The 27,670-nt window shown below is 45.7% G+C and overlaps 1 protein-coding gene across 4 annotated transcripts in view; it reads right to left on the reverse strand.

The window, feature by feature from the left end:
- ESYT2 (extended synaptotagmin 2) overlaps nt 1–27,670 on the reverse strand; it is a 77,374-nt gene that overhangs the window by 24,093 nt on the left and 25,611 nt on the right. For 2 of the 4 annotated variants that reach the window (XM_079932503.1, XM_079932502.1), the window contains exons 2-10: nt 23,143–23,184; nt 22,165–22,299; nt 19,753–19,829; nt 15,732–15,804; nt 15,395–15,484; nt 8,774–8,829; nt 4,722–4,842; nt 2,300–2,476; nt 1,369–1,451 (exon numbers count right to left, since the gene is read on the reverse strand). In XM_079932503.1, coding sequence (XP_079788629.1) covers nt 1,369–1,451; nt 2,300–2,476; nt 4,722–4,842; nt 8,774–8,829; nt 15,395–15,484; nt 15,732–15,804; nt 19,753–19,829; nt 22,165–22,299; nt 23,143–23,184 — 854 coding nt within the window. Of the gene's footprint in view, nt 1–1,368; nt 1,452–2,299; nt 2,477–4,721; nt 4,843–8,773; nt 8,830–15,394; nt 15,485–15,731; nt 15,805–19,752; nt 19,830–22,164; nt 22,300–23,142; nt 23,185–23,378; nt 23,798–24,493; nt 24,704–27,670 lie in introns of those variants that run through there. The other 2 variants (XM_079932505.1, XM_079932504.1) reach the window with 2 other exon arrangements.

Below are 27,670 nucleotides of genomic sequence, written 5' to 3' on the forward strand. Positions count from 1 at the left end.
TGAAAAGGTACTCCAGAAATGCAACAAAATGCTAGTTTGTCAAGAAACAGACTTCTTCCAAAAGCTTCCCCAAGCTTCCACCCACGAGAGTGAAGCGAGGTAGGGAAGAGCGGGGAGGTAGGAACACTCGGTGAGGCACAGCTGCGGTCAGAGCTGGGAGGGCTGGTCTTCCCCACACGGAGCTGCTCACACGCACCCCAATTGTGCAGGCATATTCCGCCCTGGGCCTGGCGTGCCCTCCGAGCTGCTGCCCATCGCTCCGGCTCAGCCACCTGCACGCTCAGTTAGGCCTTGACTGCCTCCCCAGACTCGCTCCTCAGCTCTGACCAGAGTCTCTGTGGCCACAGAGGCCTCTGCCTCATGCTCGGCATGTCCCCGACAGCCAGTTCCATTTCCCCCAATAATCCTGCACTGCTGGAAGCATGCAGCCGGCCCCCCCGAGCCAGAGACGACCAGGACGGGACAGTGACACCCCCTTCTTCTGCAGCCACACCTCCTCTCTGCCCCCGAGCTCTGCCCCAGGTCCGACCTGACATCTCTCTCCTGATCTATCCCAACAGCCTCCTGAAGGCCGGCCAGTCCCCAGTCTCGGTCCCTGATAACCTAACAGTGGCTTTACTGGAATGCAGGTCTGATCTGTTCGCTGCCTTGCTTGAAATCTTTTGGTTGCTCCTCATTAAACTGTCTCATGAATGAATTCTGAGGTCACAGCCTAACACACAGGCCATTCTTGATGAAGCCAGACATGTCCAATGTCATCTATCCTTATATCTTTTTTGCCACAAGAAATTCAGTTAAATAATAAAGGTTAGGCTGAAGTGTGTTTTTTGGTATTTTTTTCAGCTGTACAGGTTGTTCAATTTAAGCAAACAGGTCAATATTTGCTTTTCCAGTATATAGGCACAATATAAATTACTATCTACTCCCCGCCCCCATAACCCAATAACAAATCAAAAGTTAAAAAACCTGTTTCTATAACCTAGCGCACACCTGCCTGCGTGGTGTAAAGGCTGGAGAGCTGGGCTGGACTGGGGGCCATGCGTGGCTGCTGAGCACTTAAAATGGGGCAGCACAACTAAGAAAATGAATTTTAAACTTTGCTTAACTTTAATCAATTTAATTTAAATAGCAACATGTGGCTGCTATGATGGACACAGATCTAGCAGCTTTCCTTTACTTACTTAAATGTGAATGTTTTAGGAACAAACCGTGTTTTAAGAAATCTAAGGTGAAGCAACGCTACATCTAAGAGCCATTTTAAAATACACATCACATGTACATAATCCTGTTTTTGAAGTTATATTACATGTTTAACAGTGATTATCAAAGAAAAAGAGTCTACGCTCTCCTCAGTCACGAAGGATTTACCTTCCGAGGAAGTCGTCCTTGTCTGGGTCTTCGTCAAAGAGCTCGATCTCTAATTCTTGTCCGGGATGTTCATAGACCAGAGCCTGAAAGGTAGCAGCTCACAGTTATCTCACATTCACTAGTATCGTGTCTACTGAGTACGTGACTGCAGTCAGCGACAGCAGCTGCACAGCACTGAGGTCCCCGCTGCCGGACCCGACACACTTCTGGATGGCAGGGTCCCTGCTAGGGACCTGTATCTGCGCACATGGCCATGGGCCACTGTGCCTTGTCCCCAGTTACCGGGGGCCACAAGCTTGGATGTCTCTCCACTCCGGCAGCGGCCCCGGTCAGTGCTGGCTGCAGGGTGGCCGCAAGTGCCCCACTCACCACCACTCCGAGATTGAGAGATTTGGCAACAGACCAGGCTGGGAGGACGGGAAGCTGATGGGTATAAACTGCACCACTTCTCAGTTCTTTCCAAACCGCATACCTTGTGATGCAGCAATTCCACTCTGAGGAGCGTAATGTGGGGAAAACTTGGCCAAATGCAGAAAACCCACGACACTCATACAGCACTGGTTACAATGAACCCAAAAGCCCAGATCTCTCTGAGTAAAAACATGATGGTACCTACTCAAGTGAACAGCTATATTTATTGACATGTAGAGATGTCCAGATGTATTAAATGAAAATTTACAAAATGGTAAATAACCTCATTTTGGAATACGTTTACGTGTATTAAGGGCTAATTATTTACTGTGATAGCTTGATGCGATTAAGGTTTAAAATTTTGTGTGAGGTAGGGATACAAGGTACAATAGTTTTAAAAATGGAAAATGAAAGCAAAGAGAATTGAGATTACCCTGAACTAAATAAGCACACCACGACCCCGCAGCAGGAGTGGAACAGAAATGTGGAGGGGGGACGGCAGCAGCACCCACTCCCTCACCTCGTACACCTCGTTCCACTTTGGACTGAGGTTCTCCTTGATGACCTTGCTTTGGAAGATTTGGTTGCCAACTCGAATCACTCCATAGGGGTCTGACTTCCCCTTGATAAGTCCCTTAAGGTAAGTGTCTTTTCCCTGAAGATCCTGAGCTTCAATAAAGTGTATCCTCAGGACACCCTGGAAAGAAGGAAGACAGAGCAGACTGCTCACTGGCTCACCCAACAGACATGGAGCGAAGCCTGTGCACAGGGACCAGGCAGCTCCTCCTCCCTGAGCAAAAAAGGCAAACACGTGATGCCAGGAGCAGCACAATGGGGTCCCAGGGGTCTGACCGGAGCCAGAGACAGGATGGGCTAGCGTGAGCCACCACCTCTTGCAGACTTCTCCTGGGACGGGGGGTCCCAGAGCGGCACTGTACCCCAGGGACCCCAGGCGCCCAACTTGGGCAGGGCAGGACGGCAGGAGGTCAGATGGCACAGGGCCTCATGGGTCACCAAACAGTCCTGTGTTTCGGTAGTTGTAACATTAGTGCTAACTGCAGTGATAACCAGTGATAACTGGCACTACAGGATGCACGAGACTGTTCCTAAGTCCTTGATGTGCAATTACTTTCCAATTACTTCACTGAATTTTTACAACAATCCTGTGAAATACTGTCATTAAACCTATTTTATGGATAGGAAACTGAAAATCTGAGATACATATGACTCACAGACTTAACATCGTTATCTTTTTCAAAAATGTTGTTTAATTGATAGAATTAAAAATCTCCACTCATATTTCTTTCAAGGCAAACACAACCTGTAAAGTTACCTTTAGGAGGGTAGCATTCTACACCACAAAACACTTTTAAAAAAATTACCAGGTAGTATTTCTGAACCAACCAGCATAGAAAGATGACATTTTTACAGATAAATACGCTTTTAAAACCATAACAAAACAAAATCCCTGGCTTATATTTTCACAGGTCTAAAGCTTAGATAATGTGGCAACAAACATATCTGAGCAGCAGGGAGGCTGGATCCGGGCAGGCTTAGATGGTCACCTGTACTCAGAGAATACAAAGCCTAACGGCCTAGGAGCATGGGGATTTCTATGTGGAAAGGCAGGCCTGCGTTTCCAGAGATGAGAATCCTAAGTTAAGGAAAAAAAGACATCCCTGTCTCATACATGGTGGCCCATCACATCTGCTGAATGCCAGCAGTGTAACTAATTCGGGCACGAATGACTGGGGTGTTGTTACTCGAAACAATACAGGAGCTCACGCACGTTTGTTGGTTTGCGCACTGTTACTGAGATAGAATTTACCTAGAAAGGGTAACGGGCAGTGGGGAAAGGCTGGCCACTTCTACTTCAGGAAACAAACACTGAACTAGGACCAGACACCATGTGACAGGCTGCCCACTCCACTTCTGGAGCCCAAGGTTGGTCAGACCAGACGGGTGGGGTGAAGCCCAGGGGGGAGAAGCCCTTGCTAACTGGGGCCGACCCTCCAGCTCTGTGCCCAGCAGAGAATTCCACGTCCTTGGCCAGCAGGCTCTCACAGTCTCAGACAGAGGTTGTTTAGTTTACTCAGACGAAGGTGACTCCAACATGTGTGACCCGCCTCTGTGTGCAGGCATCACCCCAACTTACAGATGAAGAAACAGCAGCCCAGACACACCAAGGAATATGCTCCCAAAGTGAAGCTGCTGCCTAACCCCAGGGCTGTGACTCAGCCCCGGCCATGCCCTTCCATCCCACCCAGGGCAGCTGTAACACTAACGACGTGCCTGCCACATCCCTCACTGAATGACCTCAAAGATGCCCACTTTGTCATATCTGAGGGGAGGCTTGTACAACGTTCCCAGCTTAGGCTGAACTGTTACATCTTGATACATACAAATAGGAAGTGCTTTCTGAGGCAATAAGTAAGTTGTCATAGCTGTTCTTTACAACTTGCAATGATATCTGCAGAATTAAATCCCTATGAGCAGCTCTGAGGTTCACAGCTGAGGTTTAAGAACTCTCCTCAAGTCTCTGAAAGTTTTCGGCCAGATGCCCCTTAGCCAATCTCCTAAGGAACAGGGCAGGACAGACCACCTTTACTGCATCAAGATCCACGTGGCGGGGCTTCCCTGGTGGCGCAGTGGTTGGGAGTCCGCCTGCCGATGCAGGGGACACAGGTTCGTGCCCCGGTCTCGGAAGATCCCACATGCCGCGGAGCGGCTGGGCCCGTGAGCCATGGCCGCTGAGCCTGCGCGTCCGGAGCCTGTGCTCCGCAACGGGAGAGGCCACAACAGTGAGAGGCCCGCGTACCGCAAAAAAAAAAAAAGATCCACGTGGCAAGGCTGCTGTTAGGAGAAATACAAGAAGTCACAACACCCAAGTATGTGAAGAGTTCCTCCAGTCTGTCTGTAAGTGTTAATGAACGGATGCTTACCTTTGGTATAGGAAACCGCAACTGTGCTATTTGAACTTCGCTGACAAGAGGAACTGTGATTCGGTTGGGAAGCACCAGGTAGTTTGATATTATGTCCAAAATGATAGTATCTGACAAACCACTGTTAGGCGGGAGGTAAAAAACAAACAAACCAACTATCAGACACTCCAATACTAGTTATCTCCTGTTCACAGTGAACTTAGCAGAGACATGACACAATGTCCCACTGGCAGCGCGGAGCTGACCCTCCAACACAGTATTTGAAGCCAGCAGTTTAATACTTTAGATGCAGCACTGCCACAGTGACCATTATGTGGGGTTTATTCTGAGAACACAAGATACTATTCTGGCTATATTTCACAACGTTCTAAATAACATCTCATACATTTCCACATAACTTTATCACTGATTTAATATTGAATAAGTAAGATACATTTAAATAAATCTTTTTTTAACATAAACTATTTCAAACACCCATAAAAGTACAGAGAATACCAAAACAAGCATCCATTTATTTACTCAGTCCATGTTTATTACATTAAATTTATCTTTCCTGATATATATGCAGAGGTCCCAATGAAGTAAAGGAATTTACAGTTCATTCTTTCTTCACACTTTATTTGGGTACTGAATACTGTAATCCATTTGAAATACTATACACCACTGCACAGAGATCTCAGTAGCAAGAATAAAACTGTGGAGGCTAAAGAAACAAATGTACTTTCAATATGCTTTTTGTCTATTCTTTGGTGTAAATGTGAGAATCGAGCAACGTATGTGTGACAGCACTTTTGATGGCATACGTAAACCAAGTTTCATTGCTATAGAAGGACACCTTTAGCCAGAAGTGCAAAGTTTTAAAAGAACCTTACTTCTTGCCAGTACTTCTCAGATGTTAACAGTATGAACATGCAGATGTAAAGTAACTACACACGGAACATCCACTGGGACACAGTGAAAGTGCGGTCATTCACTGAGTGATAACTGAGCCTCACTGCAGGTTGGGGGTCCAAATGCAAGGCCAAGATGCGGAACCTCAGCACAGCACCTTTCAGTCCGACATGGGCAGAAGACAAACCACACAGACAGCTCCACTCTACTGCTGAAGAGGCCAGTAACTCAGGCGCTAACAGTCCAGGGGGACTCAGAGGGTCTAAGCCGGCAGACACTGGATCAGTGTTCACCAAGCAGAGGATGAGGTGGCCCTTCAAAGCATTAAGACCAAGCATAGTCTTACTTCAGGCATTTCCCTGCAGAAGTACCAATTTTGTTTATATTGAAAAATCTGTTGAAACAGAAGACCCCTCACTGATGACATAAATGTTTCAAGAATCCCTTAGCTGCTATGGTGGTCGGCCACTGCCTCACCTCTCTCTAACGCCTACGGTGCCAGCACAAGGCTCAGCTAGGCAGCCCCACCCGCGGCCTCCCAATTGGGGCTGGGCATCCCCTGAGCCGCTCTGCTCGTCCTGACTACGCCGGGGCTCAGCACACAGAACAGCTTCCACTGTGTCCCACCCTTCTGGTCCTTTGGAACCGACCCTGCTCATCACCCTACTTCTGTTTCTGTCACAACCTTCATCCCTTCAACACTCAGTTTATGGCTCTTCGTTGAAAAATGGTAAGGATAGCTAAAATTTGTGGTAAAGTAAAGTGATTCAGGCATCACTGCTACTTTATAATACCTTGGATTCTGCTTTGTAGTCAATGGATAGAGCATGTAGATGTTCATTTTGTAAAGCTTGGCACAAGATTTCATTATGTTAGGTTCAAAGTTATTAAATATCTATTTTTATAAGACAAGGCTTGCCACAGCTGTGAGATGTTTGACAAAATCTTTGAGAAATAGTAGCCCAAGTTTTACGTTAAGTAGATATGTGTATATTGTATCACATAAAATCTACATAATTATGTATCATATAATATATATAATTTAAAAGGGATATTTTACCATATTTCTTTTATACCATAGTCTCATTTTTGAAAGGTGTGTGTCTATTTCTGTCTGTATTTCTCATATATATGAGTATATATTGATACTTTTAATGACAAATGCAATCCTATACATAATGAATATAAAAGAATAGGTTTTATATACTGTATATATGAAAACCCATATACAAAACAACAGCTGGAAGTTATTACTACACAAAAAGAGCCTGCCTTCATATAAAATCATGCAATGAAATGGCGCTGCAGTTGTATGTGTGCGTCGTGCGAGTGCGCATGCATTTCTCCCTTCTAACTGAATGCTCTGGGACTGACCCCCGAGCTGTGCTGCAGGCTCATGCGGCAGAGCCCGCCCTCTGCCTCTCTACAGGGAGCCAGCACAACGCGGCCTGCAGCGCAGATGCTCCACAAACCCCTCCCAGGACGCAGGGGGGAGGAAAGCAGACCACACTCTTCTACACTAGACGACAGCAGGGATTTGCCGTTTTTGCCAGCTAAGCAGCACCCTCTCCTCTGACTTCTGGAACCCTTCCTTGGGGGACCCCCCCCGCCCACCCCCCTTCACTGGAGCTTCTTCAAGCACTTCTGCCTCCTCTCAGCGTGGGCACGAGGCCCAACCTGATCCTCAGAACCAGGAGGGTCTGTCCAAGGACAGGCAGACAAACAGAAGTCAACCCTAGAACTTTTGCTGGAACTCGTGGGAAAAGGTTTTTTTCCAACTGAGGTTGCTGAGCATGTGGAATAGAAGCTAGAAGCTGCTACTTCACAGCAAGAGTCTGCCTGGCAACAAAGCCACACACAGAAAAGCAGTCAGGAGCCGTCCTGTGGACGCCAGCACCTGGCTGTGCCTGGCTACCCCACAGGGCCACAGGCCTCTCGGCGACACCAGCCGAGGGCGCAGGCTCCACTCTGCTCACGGCCACGGCTGGCACTCACAGCAGGCACTCCGTACCCATTTGTCGGATGAGTGAATAGACTGTCTCTAAAAAACAGTATTTGTTTACTCAATTATTTACTCACTTAATGAAGACCAGGTAAGTTGGGTTTGTTGTTGCAAGCAAGAATCCTAATCAACACTTTAACAAAACTCTTTTCAAGTTTTCCTTTCGTTCCAAAAATCTTTTAAAGATAACAGTATTTTTCTATATCCAATAAACCACAGCACCTAAAAAAGACTTTTATTGTTATGACTATGCCTCAGTGTAGTCTTAATTTTTCCCTTATAATGAAACAAAATAAAATTCTTTCTAATGGCCATTTCAAAGGCATAAACAAATACACGGGAAGAGAAAAAAACAGATTGAAACCAAGGCTTTCGTATTTCAATTTTTAAGCTATTTTAGGGGGAAAACCCCCCCACAGATTAGCAGTGTCCACTAGAAACATATGTAACTTTAACCAACAAGCAACACACTTTAACCTTCAAATGCAACAGTGAAACCAGCAGAAGCAGGCTTGGCGGCTGCAGCCTCAGACCTTCCTGCTCAGAGGTGGCTAACAGGTCTGCCGCCACCACCTTCCACCTTGGAGGACAGATGGACTCTGTGACGCGACTGGGAAGCCTCACTTCTCTCACAGGCGGGACAAGCCCTGAAGGGCTTCACATGCTCGTGGTGGAAGGTTGCCTCGTGTTTCAGACACTAGGGTACACGGAACAATGAGGGCCTCCCAGCCACACGATGCAGCTCCCAGGTCCAGGGCTGACACCTACCCCTCCAGGGAGGCACGGGTCAAGGCACATAACGCAGAAAGGGAAGGCGCAGCACAGCTCGAAAAGATTCCAGAAAGGGCTACTTTTGAAACATCTAAGCTTGAAAACTTTTTAAAGTTCTCTTTAATTTTCTGGGATATCAAAACACCAAAACTGGAAAGACACCTCATGACTAATGAAAAGGCTCCATCTAGTCCTAACAGGGCTCTCATGCAGCTCTGACCCAGAGCCTCAGATGGGGCGACAACACCAGAGCCCAAGAGAGCCCGCCCAGAAAGCATGGACCATGCTCGGAAGACACAGCTCTCAAACATCTGTGTCGTCTTTGCGACACTGGAAACGCACATGACACCACCAGCAAGCTACCCACAGGACGTGACAGAGTACTTACTTCAATCCGGGGATATCGAGAAGATTAGTCAGTCCTGTCCAATTAATTTCTAAAAGCTGTTTTAAAGAAAGGGCAAAAATATTAAGTACGCAAATTATTTCCAATTTTCATATCAAATCATGCAGGCTTGTTTCTTTATAAATGAAATGGGTTAGGTACATAATACTGTCCTATACCTTGTTTTTCACTTTGTAAAACATCAAGGCCGTTGTCCCTTGTTGGTATAGATACCTTGCCTGTTCTTGTTTTGTTCTTTTGATGTCATAATTTACTCCAGTAAAATCATAATTATTTATATACCCATCCTCCTATTGACAAGCACTTAGAATATTTACAATTTCTCTTTTATTGTAAGTAATGAATCAGTGAACACGTGTTGTTACATACACATGGAGACTAGCATTCAAAAAGTGGAAATTCTGGTCAAAGATACATGTTCATTTTTTATGTTGATAGATGCTACATAATTGCCCTAATATTGTACAAACTTACATTCCCATCAAAACTGTGTAAAATGTCCTTTCTTTACACCCAATTAAAAATCATATTTTACACCTATATTAAAAATCAGTCTATCCAGCAGTTGAAGAATGGTACTTTATCACTGTTTCAGTCTGCATATTCCTATATTAGTGGGACACATTCCATTCATTCATTCAACATCTGTATTTTATTGCTCATTTTTCTAGTGGTATTTATCTTAGAATAATTCCTATATAGTTGGCTGAGATTCTATTAAACGGATGTGGACAAGTAACAAGTACTGGCTGGAAACACTGCTTTTCCTGTCAAGATGGATACTGCACATGATGAAATTACTTGTGCTTTATATTGTAGAAGATGCTAAGTGAAACTGCATGACCTCTATTACCCATATAGCTGGAGTGACAAAGCTGGGGAGTAGGTGGTTATAAATATGAACTGGAAGGGTCAAGATTCTTTCGGACAGAGCAAAACTCAAAAGCAACAACTTTAATAAAGTCCTGAAACACTAACCTCCCTAGGACTCCCTATAGCACCCTGGCTATGATCTCTAAACGCATTTTCCACTAAAAGGAACAGGGGATTTTGAAGAAATGGCTGATTCCAGGTCTGGGACAAAAACTGTTAACGTGAGCCTGGGGCATCCTGCTGAATCAGGAGTAAAGAAGCACTCAAAGGCCCTCCCAAAGGGCGGTCACCTGGAAGGGAATATAACCAGATTACAAACTCTCAGGTGACAGAGGGCCTACTTGCAGGACCCTGGTCAAAATGATAAGATATACCTGAATGCTACCCAAATTCTGAGAAACAAAATGCCTGGGAGGCAGGGGCAGAATTCATGGAAGGACAGACTCAGGTGAGTTTGAAAAGAAGAGATCTGAATGCAAGAAAGAAGGCCCCAGGGGAAGGGCCTCCACGTTCAAGGCCCTGAAGGGGGAGCTGGCCTGTCCATGAACACAGGGAGGCCAGGGGACAGAAGAGCCAAGCTGAGGGGGTGGGAGTGTGAGTGACCGTGTGTGGGAGGACGAGAGTGAGTGTGTGAGCAGGTGGACAGGTGTGAGGGCGGGGGCACAGGGGGGAGCCACCGGGAGGGGCAGATCCAGGCAGCGCTTTGGGAAAGCTACTAAAATTAGTGCCTCCCCCACCAAGTCTGGATGACTGGGATCTCCTTTCGGGAAACTGAAGAATCAGTGAGACGTGCTTCCAAAGGACAGGAAATCAGCTCTTTGGGCTGCCGAGGAACAGTGAGTATAAGGTGGGCACGTTGCAACTGGAACCCCACCAGCGCAGCATGTGTTCACGGGAACCTCAGCCAGCTGCCCTCTGCCCTCCGTGCCATCTGCGGGTTGCAGAAGAGTCGGCAACAGCCACTGCTCATTTCAGCACTGACTACACGCCAGGTGTCCTACATGGGAAGTCTGTTAAAAACGGACTGGTGGAGACTTCCTTGGTGGTCCAGTGGTTAAGAATCCGTCTTCCAATGCAGGGGACGTGGGTTCAATCCCTGGCCAGGGAACTAAGATCCCACATGCAGCGGAGCAACTAAGCCTGCGCACCACAACTACTGAGCACGCGCGGCACGAGGAAGAGCCCGCCTGCCGCAACTAAGACCAGATGCAGCCAAAAAGAAAATAAATATTTAAAAACAAAACAAAACAGACTGGTGGCTCCGCCCTTCTCCAGAGTTTCTGAATTTTCTGATTTGGGCTGGTGGTAAAGGTCACGAATATTTTTCTTATGTCTTAAAGCTCCTAGGACTTCCAGCTTTCACTTGGGATGTAGAAAACTGGGAAGAGCATCACTCCTGGATGCATGGAGAGCTGAGGTGACAGGGCCATCCCAGGGCAGGAGAGCCAGAGTAAACCCTGTGAAATCCACAGAAAAAGGCGGGCCCGGGAGAGCACAGCTGCTGCAGGAAAGGCAGAAGCCCTGCCTTCGAGAGGTGAGGGCCCACAGCCACTCAGAGGACAGGAACAGAATTCACCCTCTATGCCTTGACCACAGAGATGCAGTATTGCTGGGAGAGGGTGCGACACTCTCTCCTGCACAAGACCCTCCAAAGACAGAGTCACAGGGAGGGGGCAGGGCCACTGAAAGAGCACCACAACAATGGTGGTGGGGTAAGATGCTCCAAAATGATGAAAGATATCAAACCCCAGATCCAAGAAATGCAGAGAACACCTGGCGGGATAAACAGCCGCAAACTCCCCAGTGGCTTAATGTGTGGCCTAAGATTGGACCTCTTCCGTCCAGTGGGCTCCATGGACCTGCCAGCCCAGCCCTGCCTCGCCCCTCATGGCCGCCTCCCATGCGGGGCTGCAGGAATCGGTTTCAGGACGCCTCATTCGAATGCTGCAACCTTCCTACTCCTGGTCTCGGGGTTAAGGGTCTGTATCTGATGCAGCTGGAATAGGGCAGGCAAGGACCAAGGGAAGACCGGGAGGCTCACTCCTGGGGGCACCGGCAGCCAGTGTTTCTGGCCTGTGGCCTGAAGGACCAGAGGAGGCTGGTCTCAGGGTGAGAGAAGAACGAAGCTGAGGCAGAACAGGCACAAGAGACAGTGGCCACGGCGTCCACATTCCATCCTGTTCCTGACTCCCAACTGCAGCCCCTGCATGGGTTTCATGAGACATCGATATATGCTCATTTTGCTTTTAAATAAAGCCTCCCCTTCTCCCCCTTCCTTTGCTTAAGGTACCTCAATTGCTGGAGTCCTAGCTAGTAGGATTCAATTTCTTTTCACAATCACTCTAAAAGGAAGATGTTATTTACATTTTATAGATGAAGAAACTCAATCTGTGGATCAAAGCCTCAGCAGGCATGTCCTTTGCTAGCTGGGAGGACCCCTTTAGGATAAACACATTCAGAGTGAGCCCCAGACCATCTCCTGGAGAAGTTCTAGAAAGGACCTCCTGACTCAGTCTACTCTAATCCATACTCCTGAGACAAACCTGAAAATGACCTAAGGATTGTGAAACACCCTTAAGAGTGTGTGCCAGAGGCAATCCCAACAACTGTCAAGTTAGCATGTAGGTGGCCGCCACTTCCCTGGGACACGTCCAAGGGCAGAGAGTAGGTCGCGCCCTGGCTCGTACCAGAACCTTAACCCAAGCTTCTGTGCTTACCAGTGCTCGGCCTCTGCTGTCAGGATCCCACCAGAATGCTAACCCTACGTACAGGAAAATATTTAATTTCTGAAACATCTGAAGACTCACTACGTGCCAGGTGCTATACCAAGTGTTTTACAGTTAATCGTCACCTCTAATCTTTTGAGGGAGGTATAAGTGTACTCCCCATGTTACCGATGGGGAGACTGAGGCTTACAGAAATTAAATACAGTTGGGCCTCCGTATCTGAGGGCTCCAGCTCTGCCTCCTCAGATTCAACCAAACACGGATCAAAAGTGTTCAGAAAGAAAAAATTCCAGAAGTTCCAAAAAGCAAAGCTTGAATCTGCTGCACTAGGGCAACTATTTACATTGGACTTTCAACTATTTACACAGAATTTACACCGTACTAGGTGTTATAAGTGATCTAGAGATGATTTAAAGGATACGAGAGGATGTGCGTAGGTTATGTACAAATGCTACGCCATTTAATAAGGAACTTGAGCACCCACGGATTTCGGTCCATGGGAGTCTGGGAACCAATCCCCTATGGATACTGGGAGAAGATGGTAGTTTGCTCAAAGCACGCAGTTCAAAGGAGAGAAAGAACCAGGAGCAGAAAGTGAGGCTGTGTGGCGCTCACATCTGTCACTTAACCTGAAATAAGGTGACAGTACATCCGCCCTGCCCCCACTGTGCTCAACGAGGTCAGCACTGCAGACACCTGTGGTTATTTTTTTAAAAACAAGTAGCACATTATCAGAACTAATCTAAACAAATAAACGAGCAAAAAAATGTGCGAAAGTTTCATATTCTTCTGAAGGTTGCCACGCTTCTAAATCATCTGAATAGTCAAACCCCCAAATCTTTCTGTTTTTCACTGGGGTGAGGAAGGACTTGGCAGCCAGCAGGGAATTCTGCTCTTACATTTTCCAGATGAAAGCGACTGAAAAAGTCCCTTTTCTCTGAAGCCTGTGCTTGGTGACTGTAATTCACCATATAAGGATACAAGTGATCCTCAACCTTTCACAGCCTCATCCTGCTTTTCTGAGTACTAAAATTTCATTTGGAAATTAATATTATAATGTTATTTTTATTTTATTTTTTACTTTTTGGCTGCACAGCTTGTGGGATCCTAGTTCCCTGACCAGAGACTGAACCTGGGTCCTCTGCAGTAGAAGCACAGAGTCTGAACCACTGGACCACCAGGGAAGTCCCTACAATGTTTTTTTTAAACTAAGTATACCTAAGAAAGATCCAATGAAGAATATTACAAAGTTTTGAGGAAGATTTAAAGATTTGGATTTTGTTACATTCTGAGCTGAATAAAGAACACTTTCTTTAAACTGTTAAAAATTCCCTGCAAACTAAAAATACTTATCAACTTGCTAAGGATTAGTTTTTTATATTCATTAATGAAGGAATTTTTTAAAACGTACTGTCTTTTCAATAACTTGTATGTGGGGGAAAAAAACCCATGAATTTTGAATCTTTTACGGATTTCTTCATTTCTCAAAATTTTAATAAATTAAAATTTAACACAGATGTTCCTTAATAGCTTTTGAATTTTACCATGCTTTGTGTTGTTAAGATACATTCAAAATAAGCCAATTATTTAAGCAATAAAAAGCAAATGAGAATAATAATTTTAGTGGTAACAAAAAGTGATGACACTTACTTCTTATGTTTTTATGCAGAAAAGCACCACTTGTTTGGTCTAGATAAACTTGTATTTTAAAAACCAGCAACAATAATTTGTATTAAGTTATTTGAATCAAATTATACAAATGAATATCCCCATTTTACACTACACATGATGTTAATGACACCTCCAGAAAGGACTCATTGCAGGTTACAAAAATGGCACACCGTGAAGAAGTATCAGAGAAACAGATCCATTCATTCATCAGACATTTACTGAACTGTATGGAGACAGATATGGCTGTGGCTTCCAAAGATTAAGAAGTGTACTGTGAGGCACAGGGACAAGGAGGGAACCTGGCTGCCCATGTCCTGGGAAGGGCAGCATTCTGGGAGAAGAGAGAGAGAGAAGGAGGGAGGTGGAAGGGACGATGGGGGAGGGGGTGGGGGTGGTACTACCACTGCACTGGACAGATGACCATCTGCGAGTGAGAGCCGGCCCCTGGCGGGTCAGTCTGCCGGGGCAAGGCCCCTAGCAGTGAAGTCCACTGAGGACAGAGCCAAGGCAGAAAGCCAAGGAGAGGCTGCAGAAGCCCAGATGAGGAGCCTTGTAGGAATGGAGCCGCCCAGGTGAGGATGGACAGTCTCAGTGAGGGGAGGGGCCTCAGCGAGGAGATAGGGTCTCAGTGAGGGAGAGTCTAGGTAGGTGACATGTTTGTTGTCTTACTTTTGTGGCTAATAATGAGTAATAAGTATTGACGACTTATAACAAAAATGGAATGTGAAATAATAATATCATGGTTTATCCAAGTGTTAAAATATAATTTAGTTAAAATTAATCTTTGTGACTCTTAAAAACACGGCATACTGTGTGCTTCATCCAACACACCCCGAGAGGCAGGCAATGGCAGGGTGGGGGACAGCTACAGGGAGACTTAGGGTGAGTATGAGGATAGCAACTCTGCCAGACCAGGGCAGGTCCAGGTGCAGATCCCCAGACTTACTAGTTTTGTGACTTGGACAAATCAGACTCCCAGGTCCTGGTCAGCAAAAGTATTTAGTGTTAGTTATTTAACTACAGAGCTATGAGGATTGAATGAGTAAATATATATCATACTCAGTGATAGGCGCTGAATGTTAGTTACAACCTATACTTTCTAAGGTCTGCTTTCAAATTTTCTGCAGCAAACATTTTTATAATGAGAAAAAAAGTTGTCTATCGAGAGATGTGAAGCCCTCCGTTAAGGACAGAGAGATGAAAGCACGCAGGATTCATGCATCAAAGGGAATAAAGTGAGTTAAGCTCTTTTTCTCCACTCTGTCTATTCTTCGATATGTACACATTCTTGTCAGTGAATGGCAAGAAAAGAATGAAATAAACATTGACTTACTGGCTTCCTAAGGAAGAAGATAGACAAAGCTCCCACTAAGGGCATGTCTCCAATCAGTGGTTCCAGGATCACCCGCATTGTACCATGAATCTAAATTCAAATGGGAAACCGAAACGTTAACAGAAAACAATTCCACAGGCCATTACAGACGCAAGAAGGAGGATGCAGGATCCTCTCAGTGATTCCTGAGCATCTGACTTCAGGTTTCTCTCAAGGTATAACCTATAAACAAAAACTTAACTTCAAAGAAATTCTGAGTTAATAAAAACCTCATGATTTTCTTTCTGAATAGAGCACAGAGAATTTGAGAAGACTATGAAACTTAAAAAAACCTTACCTGTATACTTTGCACACCAGCTCTACAAAAATATCGCTTGATCTCCAAATCAATCTCACAATTTCCTACAAAACTAGCAAAGAAAAAGTTCTGTATTACATTCTCTTAATCACCACAGACCTGCAAGCTATATAATCTGAATACAATGACAGTAAAGCAGCCAGAACTAGACTGTGGGCAAAGCTGTAACCTGCAGCCTGGCCGTGCCAGAGTGTTCTAGCGCCTGCGTTGGAGCGGTCACGGACACCAGTCAGGACCGCCGCATGGGTGGCGAGGCAGGCAGCTGGCCAGAGGCCTTGGTATAAATGTCACTTCTCAAAGTGCAGCTTCTGGAGCAGTCTCTTGACGGAGCGTAGTTTTCATTTGTTTTATAAACAACTATGCTTGTTTAAAACATAAAAAATGCTGAGATTGTGTTGCACCACCAATAAACGCTGCGCCCAAGCTCCCCGTACTGAGGAAACGAGCAGTGCTCAGGGCCCTCTGATGTCAAAGGTTAAAGACATTACATCCATCTGAGGTATCAATTTTACTCAACGATTAAGTCTTTTCAATCGTTAATGTGAAACAAACATGAATACAGCCTGATGCTGAATGTAAGGCTGGCACCCATCTGTACTGTGAACATGGCACGTCCACTACATTTTGCGTGGGATCCGTATGATTTGACTCCCACCCTTGACTCTTGGACTCTTGACTCCTGCGTGGGAGCGTTGGGGGGGGCAATTTGATAATCATGAGAGAGACTGTCTAAGCACATGAGCAAAATAGTGACAGAAGGCGTCTGGGATGAAAGTCTTCCAATATTCACAGTTCTGATGTAAAAGTCAGTACCTGTAGGTTCTTTTGGTGAAGAGGGGACGTACAGTCAAGCACACATTTTGGCAGAAATTTGCTGCTAGCCACGAGGGGCAGACATCTGAGTTAATAACAGCAGTGCTTTTCTAGCTATGAGAAGATGCAAGAAATTGGGCTCATAACATCATCTCCTGAATATATCTATCTGAAGACCTGTTCTGCCAGTCTTCCCAGAGCACAGAGGGCCTCATTCCTGATCTCTGCCCTGAACTCTTTTCAGGGTGTGTGGAAGGTCAGCAACTGCAGTGGCTGGCGGCCTCACCCTTGTAGGGGCAGATGGTGAGCGACAGGTTTTCACCCACACACACCAAGACTTGATCATTGATTTCCTCATAGCTCTCAATTACTCCTTCCCCAACTCCATGGCCAGTAACCTAGTTACGGTCCTTATCTGGAACACAGGAAAAAGCAGAATGCAGACTTTTTAGAGACATAAATATCTGAGCTGCATAACTTGCGTATGCCGTCATGTCTGCTGAAACCACAAAAGCCAGGCTGCATCTTCAAAATGGCGTCCGGTAGCAGATTCACTCCGATGTTTATTTAATGAACGTGTATGAAGTGCTCCCTCAGTGCTGGAACAAGAGAACAAGGCTCCCACGCTCCTGAAGCTCACCCTCGGCCTAGTGGACAGCCCTCCCAGGGTGCGGCTGACCCGAAGACACACGCGGGGCTTCCTCTTCTACTGCACTGACAGCAGCAGCGTTTGCAGTAGTTCCAAATACGTTAAAGACGCAGAGTTTTCCGTATCACATCATCACGACATTCTATGCTCCCTTCTAGAATAAAGGTAATTGGTACTGACTGTTCATTTACTATATTAATATACTTCAGAAACTCAAAGATGATAAAATAAAACGATCCTTAGCCAAAACAACAAACCAAACCCTGCGGAGCCGTGTGTCAGTCAGCAGCTCAGCAGCGGCCTGCACACAGCTGGGCCGGGGCCTCAGGGAAAGCCGGAACCTTGGCAGTCACTAAGACACCAAAAAAGCAAAAGAAAAAAACGCCCACGAACAGTGAAGACAAGAGCCAGAGAAAACCTCTCTACCATGCAGGCAAGGCACCTGGCAGACCCCTAAGTAATTTTTTTCCCAATTATTCTTTATTGTGGTAAAATATACATAAAATTACCAGCTCAACCATTTTCAAGTGCACGGCTCAGTGGCATGAAGCACATTCAGATGACTGCGCAACCATCACCACCATCATCACTTCCAGAACTCTCTGCATCTTGCAAAACTGAAATTCTATACCCGTTAAACAGCAACTTCTGATCCCGCCTCCCCCAGCCCCCTGCAGCCTTCATCCTACTTTCTGTCTCTGTGAATCTGACTCCTCTGGGGGCCTCACATGAGTGGAATCAGACAGGATTTGTCTTTTCGTGACTATCCTATTTCATTTAGCATAATGTCCTCAAGGTTCATCCCTGTTGTAGCAGGACGGACACTACACACTGCAGGATTTCCTTCTTTATAAAGGCTGAATGATACTCCACTGTATGTACATAACACACCTTGCTTACCCATTCAACAGTCAATGAACACCTGGGTTGCTTCCACGTTTTAGCTGCTATGAACACAAGTGCACAAATACCTCTTTGAGACCTTGTTTTCAATTCTTTTGGGTATGTACCCAGAAATGGAAGTGCTGGGTCATACAGTAATTGTTTAATTTTTTGAGGAACAACTATTCTGTTTCCATAGCAACTGTACCTTTTACATTCCCGTCACCAGTGCACAGGGGTTCCAATTTCTGCACATCCTCGCTAATCTGTTTTCTGATAGGTGCCATCCTGATGGCTGTGAGGCGGTATCTCACTGTCGTCTGGATTTGCTTCTCCCTGATTAACAGTGATGTTGAGCACCCTTTCGTGTGCCTGTGTCCACTTGGGTATCTTCTTTGGAGAAACGTCTACTCAAGTCCTTTGTTCATTTCTGAATCAGGTTATTTGTTTTTTTTGTTGCTGTTGAGTTGTAGGAGTCCCTTATACATTCTGGATCTCAATCCCTTATCAGATATATGATTATATGGATTACACTGCTTCTACAGGTTGCTTTTAGTGGTGACTTTTAACAATGTTAAGTCTTCCAAACCACAAACATGGGATGTATCCCTATGTATTTATGTCTTCTTTAATTTCTTACAGCAATGTTCTGTAGTTTTCATTGTACAAGTCTTCCACCTCCTTGGTTAAGTTAATTTCTAAGTATTTTATTCTTTCTGTTTCTATTGTAAATGAAATTGTTTTCTTAATTTCCTTTTTGGATTGCTCGTTGTTAGGGTATAGAATGCAACTGATGTGTTTTTTTTTTGCATTGATTTTGTATCCTTCTACTTTGCTAAATTCATTTACTGGTTCTAAAACCTTTTTTTTGTGGAATCTTTCAGGTTTTCTACATAGATCATATTACCTGTGTACAAAGATAATTTTACTTTCTCCTTTCCAACTTGTATGCCATTCACTTCGTTTTCTTCATACCTAATTGCTCTAAAAGAACTTCCAGTACCATGTTGAACAGCAGTGGTGAAAGCAGGCATCCCTGTCTTGTTCCTGATCTCAGAGGAAAAGGTTTGTCTTTCACCACTGAGCATGCCGCTTGCTGGGAATATATGCCTTTTATTATGCTGAAGTAGTTTCTGTCTGCTTCCTGTTTAAGTGTTTTTATCATGAAAGTGTGTTGAATTTCACCAAATGCTTTTTCTGCATCAACTGAGATAATCATGCAGGGGATTTTTCCCCCCTTAATTCTGTTAATGTGGGGCATTACACTGATCACTTTTCTTTGTTGAGCCATCCTTGCATCCCAGGAATAAATCCCACTTGGTCACAGTGTATAATCCTTTTACTGTGTTGCTGAATTCAATTTGCTAGCACTTTCTTGAGGACTGTGGCATCAATATTCACAAGGGATATGGGTCTGTCGTTTTCTTTTCTTGTAGTGCCTTTACTTTCTTTTATTTAACATGTTTTATGAATGATAGCAATTATCTAGGCTGCCAGGAACTAAAACCAGAAAGTAAATAAATTTAGGTCTTCAACAAGAAGTTAGTCCAATTCCATCAAACAGCAGGTAAGAAATGTGCTCATTATAACCTCCACCTTATGGGTAGAGCTAAGTGACATCACACATCATTAACTATGACATAAATACAAACTTACCTAATCTGAAGGTCCAAAATAATTTGCCTTTTGTCCACATTTTCAGTATACACCTTAACACCATTGATCCTGAGGGGCTGAAACAAGAACTGGCTTACTTAAAACGTAGGAAGGGTGAAAGGAAAACCAAGCCCTGTGACACAGCAGAGCTGAGACAACGAGCTTCAGCATCAGGCCACAGGAGTGAAAACTCCTCTGCTTCACAATGTACTAGCTGTTTCACCTCCAGCAAGTTGTTAAACCTGTCCCTCAGCGCCCTCATCTGTAAAACACGGTCAGGAGGGCAGCTCCACATGGGCAATAGCGAGGCTACAGGACACAGGACCATGCAGGTCGAGGAGCACGGCCTGGCACAGCAAGTGCTCACAGGCCACAGACACAGCTCCGCTATGACCCTGCTTCGCTCCTTCCCAGGAGCCTTGGGCGCTTGTCTCTTCCAGATGACTTTGATCCTTTCCCTCTACTCCATCCTTACTAATTGTTTAAAATATAACTTCCCTTCATTTTTTCTTTATGTCATAATTTTCCATTTCTTAAGATTTTAATAAAAATGGGGCTTTTGAGTGAATCAAAAATACTAGCTATAGTTTCAACACCTAATACATGCTACAAGGTCACAATCAAATGACTCTGTAAAAAGAAAAGGAAAACCTACAATAGATGCTATATTTCAACATCATTTCAAAACCTTTTTCCCATTGATTTGAAACCCCTCCTAAGAAAGTTTTCAACATGACATTTGAGCATTAAAAACTCAAGCTGAAGAACTACCGGACCTCTGGAGTCTTACTGCTCACTCTGACAGTGAGTGTCCTGAAACCTTATTCCTCAACCAGCTGCAGGAGAAACTCTAAGTCTACACTTCCTACCATCCCAGGTCCCGGGCTTTTCTGCTCGGGTTCTCCTGCCCCTCTCTTCTGTCCCTTCAATCAAACAGCCCGGGTCCTGTGTGCCCCAAAGAGGTCCATGCAGCCACGGTGACACCAAGCTCCCCGACTGAACCCGCACTACTCTCTGCATTCCTGCCGTCTCCTTGATGATGATCTTACGTAGCATCAAACTGAAGCGCATGTGAAACAGGGACGTAATTCTTCCTGAGACAAACCCAGCTGGAGCGAGAATTCCAGATCTGCGCAAGCATGAGCTTACCTAACTCTGGGAGACACAAACGCCAGCCAGAGGGAGACAGTGACTGTAGGGCCGGAGGAGAAGGGGCAGGCAGGGGAAGGACGCGCCTCAGAGACCTTACACGGCTGTCGAGGCCTAAGCTAGTCACCATCCGCCCTTCACAGTCACGTGCATTCTAGCTTGTAGCTGTGTCTTCCCTCCTGTCGTGATCGTTTGAGGTGACTGAGGTAAAGTGAAAATTAAAGGTAGTGTCCCATGGTGGTCCTGTGCTGGCCTGGTGTGCTCAAACAAAAGGATGCCCACACCCCGACTCGCAGCATGTTGTAGACCTCACAGCCAAGCGGGCAAACGGCCTGCACAACACAGCTTGGCAGGACACACACACCTGAGGCACCGCGGAAGAGACGGATCATTCTCTGCCCATAGAAAATAGGCCTTGATGGGGAAGGGTGACTGACAGCCTGGGGAGTGTGGGATGGGAACGTGTCTGGGGGCAGTGACATGGATGGGGTCAGATGGTCCTCAGCCACATTCACTAATACCCCGACAGGCTGAAGCACAGACATCGGGACGCAGGGCGTGGTGAGAGTGGGTTGTCGGGCTCTGCCCTGGTGTGTGAGTTTAAAAGACTACTGAACTCCAAAACAATGTTACCTTGAAACTAATGCTATGTTATGTGTCAATTACACCTCAACAGAAAAAATATTACCTTCAACTGTTGCTAATTATTGTAAACACTGACTTAAAAACATAAAAAAGGAAACTTGCCCTTAATGGTGGTCTTGAGGCTTCCTAGCAGTGTTGGAATTAGTGACTTTCTTTTGTATATAATGATTCCAACAACAAAGCCTACCTTCCCCTTCCCCTGTGTCACTACCGCCACACCGCAAGCCCAGCACTGGAGCCTGAGCTGCTGTTGTAAACGCTGTGGTGGAGCAGGTACCTCCAGCTTTTGTCAGTCTCATCATCCTTATACATCAAACTCCCTTTCCAGCAGGACAGATGGTAGAAAGCTGTACAAAGGTAATTCTAACAGAAGAACGTGGGGCAGAGACTCTCTGGGGCTGAGGGACCTCCGACGGACCTGGACTGGCCAAGAGACCACAGTGGACGAACGAGGCGAGGCCCCAACAGAGGAGGAGAGGGCCCCATGGGAGGCAGACCTGGGGAGGACCCGCACACACTGCCAGCCTTCTGCAAAACAGCTTTCTCTAGAGACAGTCTCAGGTAGTTTACCATTCTTTTCAGTTGTGCACAGGTGAGAACACTTAAGAAGAAACAAACCTGCTGCCCCACGTCAACCCTCGTGAAGCTGAAGGTGCTGAGGTGGGTGTGTGCTCCCCGCACAGCCGGCTCTATGGTTTCTCGAAATAACTTCTCTATAAATTGGCAAATGAAAGGCCACATGTGTTTTACAGTCTGAAAAGGAGAAAGAGCTCAGGTTAAACAAGATGGTATAGTACTTAAGTCATCATGGAAAATTATGCTCCTATAGTTTACCAGAATTTTTGAAAAGCAAAGGACGGGGGGCGTCCTTTTTGCTACGCACCTAAAATTTTTAAATGTATTACAACTGTAAACTATTGATTAACCAACCAATATGTTGCAGGAATTAGTTATTCTAGTTAAATATGCTGTTTAATCATATCATCACATTTAATCATTGCTAAAAAGTCAGAAAATCCTGTGGTTTCATCTCACCGCTAAAAAACTTTCTAAAACTGTATCGTTCTCAACATTAATGAGCTTTCTTTAAGGATGGACTAACTTCTAGTGATTACTTTTCGGGTAATCATTATTCACATTAGTTTTTACTATATAACTCTAAGGATATATAAAACATAGAGATAAAAGAGATCTACTTCAAAGTATAATGATCTAAAAACATAACCTTTAAAAAAAAGATTATCTACCACTAGATTTCTTGGGAGTTATTTCCCTCTTCACAATAATGTTCCAAAATTTTCGCTTATGACTATCATAAAAGAGATCTGAGCAGTAGCTGATCAGAAAAGAAGACACAGGGCCAAACATCCAACTATGAGTATATCATTAACTTCCTCATGTCAAAGAAACAGTCTGCACTGTTTAGAAAAGGAAAGTAATGTCTCAGTTACGACCGAGTTCTTTTGAGAGCAGAAGCCAACCCGCCAAGTCCAAATGCGTTCACATATTGTCAGCGTCCAAATCCCCAAATATGGAAATATGGCACCTCACCCTCTAATTCCCACTGCTATCTGGTGTTCAGTATTCTTCTCTTACCTTATTTAGCCATTCTGCTCTTTCAGTGTCTGGAAAATGAACCTAAAAGAAAAACATACACACGATTTACAATCTCCTGACAACTCTAAGTAAAACGCCACACAGGCCATTTAGTATTCTTCCTGTATATCTACTGTTTGTAAAATGCTGTTTAAGCCCGTCGCTGGGAAGCCCTACACAGAACCACGCGGCCCTGGCTCTCCACGCTCTAAGGACACTCTGAAGCCCTTGCCTACCTTGCCACTGGGCCGAGGGGCTCCCGGAGCGCACAGTCTCAAGCTCCTCCTTCGCCACCAGCACGGCCCCTGCCTGCAGCACCTAGGCTCAGAGCCTCAGAAGCCCACCTTTCCCTCCCCTTCTGGCCCAAAGGAGCCAGCACAAATCTTCCATGTTCGGCTCCTCTCCACACCGTCTCCCAGATGAGGATTAGAATTCTAATGGTTCTCCATGATGGGGCCTGTATACTGGAGAAAATAAGCACAGAGGTAGGAAAAAACCTACGTGGTGTTAAAACAACCCCTGCAGAAAAAGGCTAAAGCTGTTTTGGGCAGGGAGTTCTCCTCTGAGAAATGCTCCGTACTCCCCCACCCCTCAAAGAAAGAAGAACACGCTGGCCACACTAATATCCTGAAAACTGCAGTTCTGGCACAGCTGCACGATGCATCTCAGGCAGGTTTGTACCGGTGACTGGGACATGGTCTGGAACTGCCACACCTACCTTCCTAAGTAACACAGATACTGTAGCCAGTAAAAGACAAGCCCCACCCCATCCTCTGGCTGAGAGGAGCTGGTCAGGGGATATTACTGTGGGGGGGGGGTGTCCCCAAGAAGATGCCTCTTTGAGGACCAACTCTACTCTCAGGCTTGGGCTCTAAGCACAAACCATGGAGTGGGGCCGGAAGCAGCCAGGTCCAGGTTGGAGAGGCCACCGTCATCATGTCTGTTGTGGTCACACCGCTTCACGGAGAGGCCACAGCAGGTTCCACGTGCCCCACGTCCACGTGCCTAAGCAGACCTACTCCTTTACGCTGCAGGATGTGAAGCTTTTAATTTGCTTGAACCCGAGGGTGGGCTAGCATGACAAATAAGTTTTTCTAAATTAAGTTAGTTTGAATCCATCCTGGGACAAAACCAAATGGATAGCAACCTTCCAGAATGAAGAAAAGGCTGAAGAGTTGAGAAAGATGACGCTCAAGAAGCAAGGGCTCAGGAAAGGACTGCTGGCGAAGCTTGCTCAGATCTGGAGGCCATGTCACTGCAGAGGTTTGACCGGAAGGGAACTGGACTGCACTTTCCCCCCAGAAGGCAGGAGGCATTTGGGGCTGGGGATGGGGAGAACTGGAGGGCTTACCAGACTAGCTGGGCTAGGCCACAAGAGGGTTAGATCGCGGCATGAGGTGGCTGAGGAGGGCAAGCTCTCTTCAAGGCCTTTCAGCTGAAAGGTTCAGAGGAGCAGAAGGTGAGGGAAGACAGATGCCGAGGGACAGCCAACGGACAGATTGTAAATCTCCCCTGAAGTAGGTTTCTGGAAGATCAATGAGGGCAACATGACTAAGCCACAAACTATACCTGTGTAAAATAATACAAGTAACTACCATTTACTGAGTATGCGTTGCTATCTATGCAGCAGGTTCTGTGCTACGCTAGTCACGCACATAGTATCTGAGTTAATTCTTACAACAGATCTACAAATTTGAACTATTACTATCCCATATTTGCAGGGTAGCTACTAGTGCCAGAAGGGGGATGAAAACCAGATTGGTCTGCTCATGTTTTTGGCCACTTCACTACTAAGGGGTGTGCAAAGTGCGTGGAGCTCGCCGAGCCCTCAGGAGGACACACTCGATCAGAGTAGAGCCTGAAACTCCGACTCCATGCCTTAAATGTACGAGGTCCTGAGTGCCAGCCAGAAGTAGAAAATTTTGTGTTTAATAGTGATTCATCGAGTAACTCCAGAGGTTACACAAATCCTGAAACAGCCGATGGCAAAGTTCAGCAAACACAATAGCAGTTCACAATAAAACACTGTTACCAGACCCAGTGTTCCACCCAAGACTAAGAAGAGAGCGATTTAAGACTGGTTTCACTCAACATTCAAACTCCTTCCTAGGAAAGAGCTAGTATCCATCAACACGAATTAATAATTAAGTAGTAATGACAAAATTCCATGTGCATCCAACCACCCTGTGACCCAGCAATTCCATTTCTGAGAATCTCTTCTAGAAAGAAGATGCATGCACAGCACTGCCCGTGGCAGGAGCGGCCAGGACCGCGGGGTGGAACAGATGCTGCACCCACACTTGAAGTGCTGCGCAGCTACAGAAGTGGGGAGGGGCTCCACAGCAGTGATTTCCAGAATTGTTTGAATACTTGCTGTGGAATAACTCCCAGGATTTTTTATTTTTTTTATTTTTTTTTTTTTTTGCGGTATGCGGGCCTCTCACTGTTGTGGCCTCTCCCGTTGCGGAGGCACAGGCTCAGCGGCCATGGCTCACGGACCCAGCCACTCCGCGGCATGTGGGATCTTCCCGGACCAGGGCATGAACCCGTGTCCCCTGCATCAGTAGGCGGACTCTCAACCACTGCGCCACCAGGGAGGGCCCCAGGATTTATTTTTAAGTGAAAGTACAAATGGAGAAAAGCAGGTACAACTGCTACCATTCATCTTGTGGGGGGCGGGTATATTAAAAAATTTTTAATAAAAAATGAACAAAAACTTAAAACACTGTTGCCCAGGGAAGAAGGGGACAGGGTAGAAGAAACAAGCGCATGAGAAGAGCCCTAGGTTGAATCAAGCCCCCCAACCCTGCCCAGTGCCCAGTGCAGCCCCACTGGAGGGGACCCCGCTCTGCTCCTGTTTGGGAACACACCCAGCCATCCTCACAGCCACCACCACAACCATGCAGACAGGCCTCGAGTTACACAACCATGGGCAGGGGCAGACCCTCACCTCCTGCCTCCAAGTCCAACTCTTAAAATCCTTGGCACACTTAAGTGGTTCCTTTCTAATCTTCCCAGCATCAGAGAATTCCTGCTGATATCAAACAAGTGATTTAATTTACCAACTGGGCCCGTATTAGTCCCTCTCTCTTCCAGTCAGTATGTCGTACCAAATTCATGTGTGCAAATACCATCAAATGAACTTCTACTTTCAATTAAAGCATTACAAGAAACTACTACTATGTTTGGTAATAGAAAACATTGCCAGACTTTCCAATTAATGAAAATTTATTAGTAGAGGCCATATATTCTTAAAAATACTGTTATGTTTGTATGTGTGCATATAAACATATACTTTTATATAAGTTATACAAGTTTATAAATGTACAGAAAAAGTTTGCAAGAATACAAGGAGTGGTGGCTTCCCTGGTGGCGCAGTGGTTGAGAGTCTGCCTGCCGATGCAGGGGACACGGGTTCGTGCCCCGGTCCAGGAAGATCCCACATGCCGCGGAGCAGCTGGGCCCGTGAGCCATGGCCGCTGAGCCTGTGCGTCCGGAGCCTGTGCTCCGCAATGGGAGAGGCCACAACAGTGAGAGGCCCGTGTACCGCAAAAAAAAAAAAAAAAAGAATACAAGGAGGGGACTTTCCTGGTGGTGCAGTGGTTAAGAATCCTCCTGCTAATGCAGGGGACACAGGTTTGAGCCTTGGTCTGGGAAGATCCCACATGCCACGGAGCAACTAAGCCTGTGGGCCACAACTACTGAGCCTGCGCTCTAGAACCCGCGAGCCACAACTACTGAGCCCACACGCCTAGAGCCTGTGCTCAGCAACGAGAAACCACCGCAACGAGAAGCCGGAGCACCACAACGAAGAGCCGACCCCGCTCGCTACAACTAGAGAAAGCCCACATGCAGCAACGAAGACCAAATGCAGCCAAAAATAAATAAATTAATTAATTTTTAAAAAATACAAGGAAGGGGCTTCCCTGGTGGCGCAGTGGTTGAGAGTCCGCCTGCCAACGCAGGGGACACGGGTTCGTGCCCCGGTCCGGGAAGGTCCCATATGCCGCGGAGCGGCTGGGCCCGTGAGCCATGGCCGCTGAGCCTGCGCGTCCAGAGCCTGTGCTCTGCAACAGGAGAGGCCACAGCAGTGAGAGGCCCGTGTATCGCAAAAAAAAAAAAAAAAAAATACAAGGAGGGGAATGAGGCTTTTATAGTTTCCTCTATTTCTATATGTTTGAATTACTTGTAAGAAGCATAAACTACTTTTCTAGTTATTTTTGTAATTTACAATTAAAACTAAGAATTTTCTAACACAAAAGTACTACTTTATACAATAAATGACTCTGAAATTATGTGACAATAGACTTTTCATAAACTACATTTTAATTATATTAGCGAGAATGATACTTAGAAACAAGACGCTCTTATAAGTAATCTACTCCAAATCTGATTTGAAAAATTTTTTTTCTGAATCATCAAGTTTTAAAGGTAAAGTACAACTATGTTGAAACAAACACTTTAATGACCAAAAACAATAATGACTCCTGTAAAAAATATTCCAAAATGAAATATTCGCCTTCCCTAA

The sequence above is a fragment of the Stenella coeruleoalba genome (genome assembly GCF_951394435.1).
Source record: "Stenella coeruleoalba genome assembly, chromosome: 9".
NCBI lineage: Eukaryota > Metazoa > Chordata > Mammalia > Artiodactyla > Delphinidae > Stenella > Stenella coeruleoalba.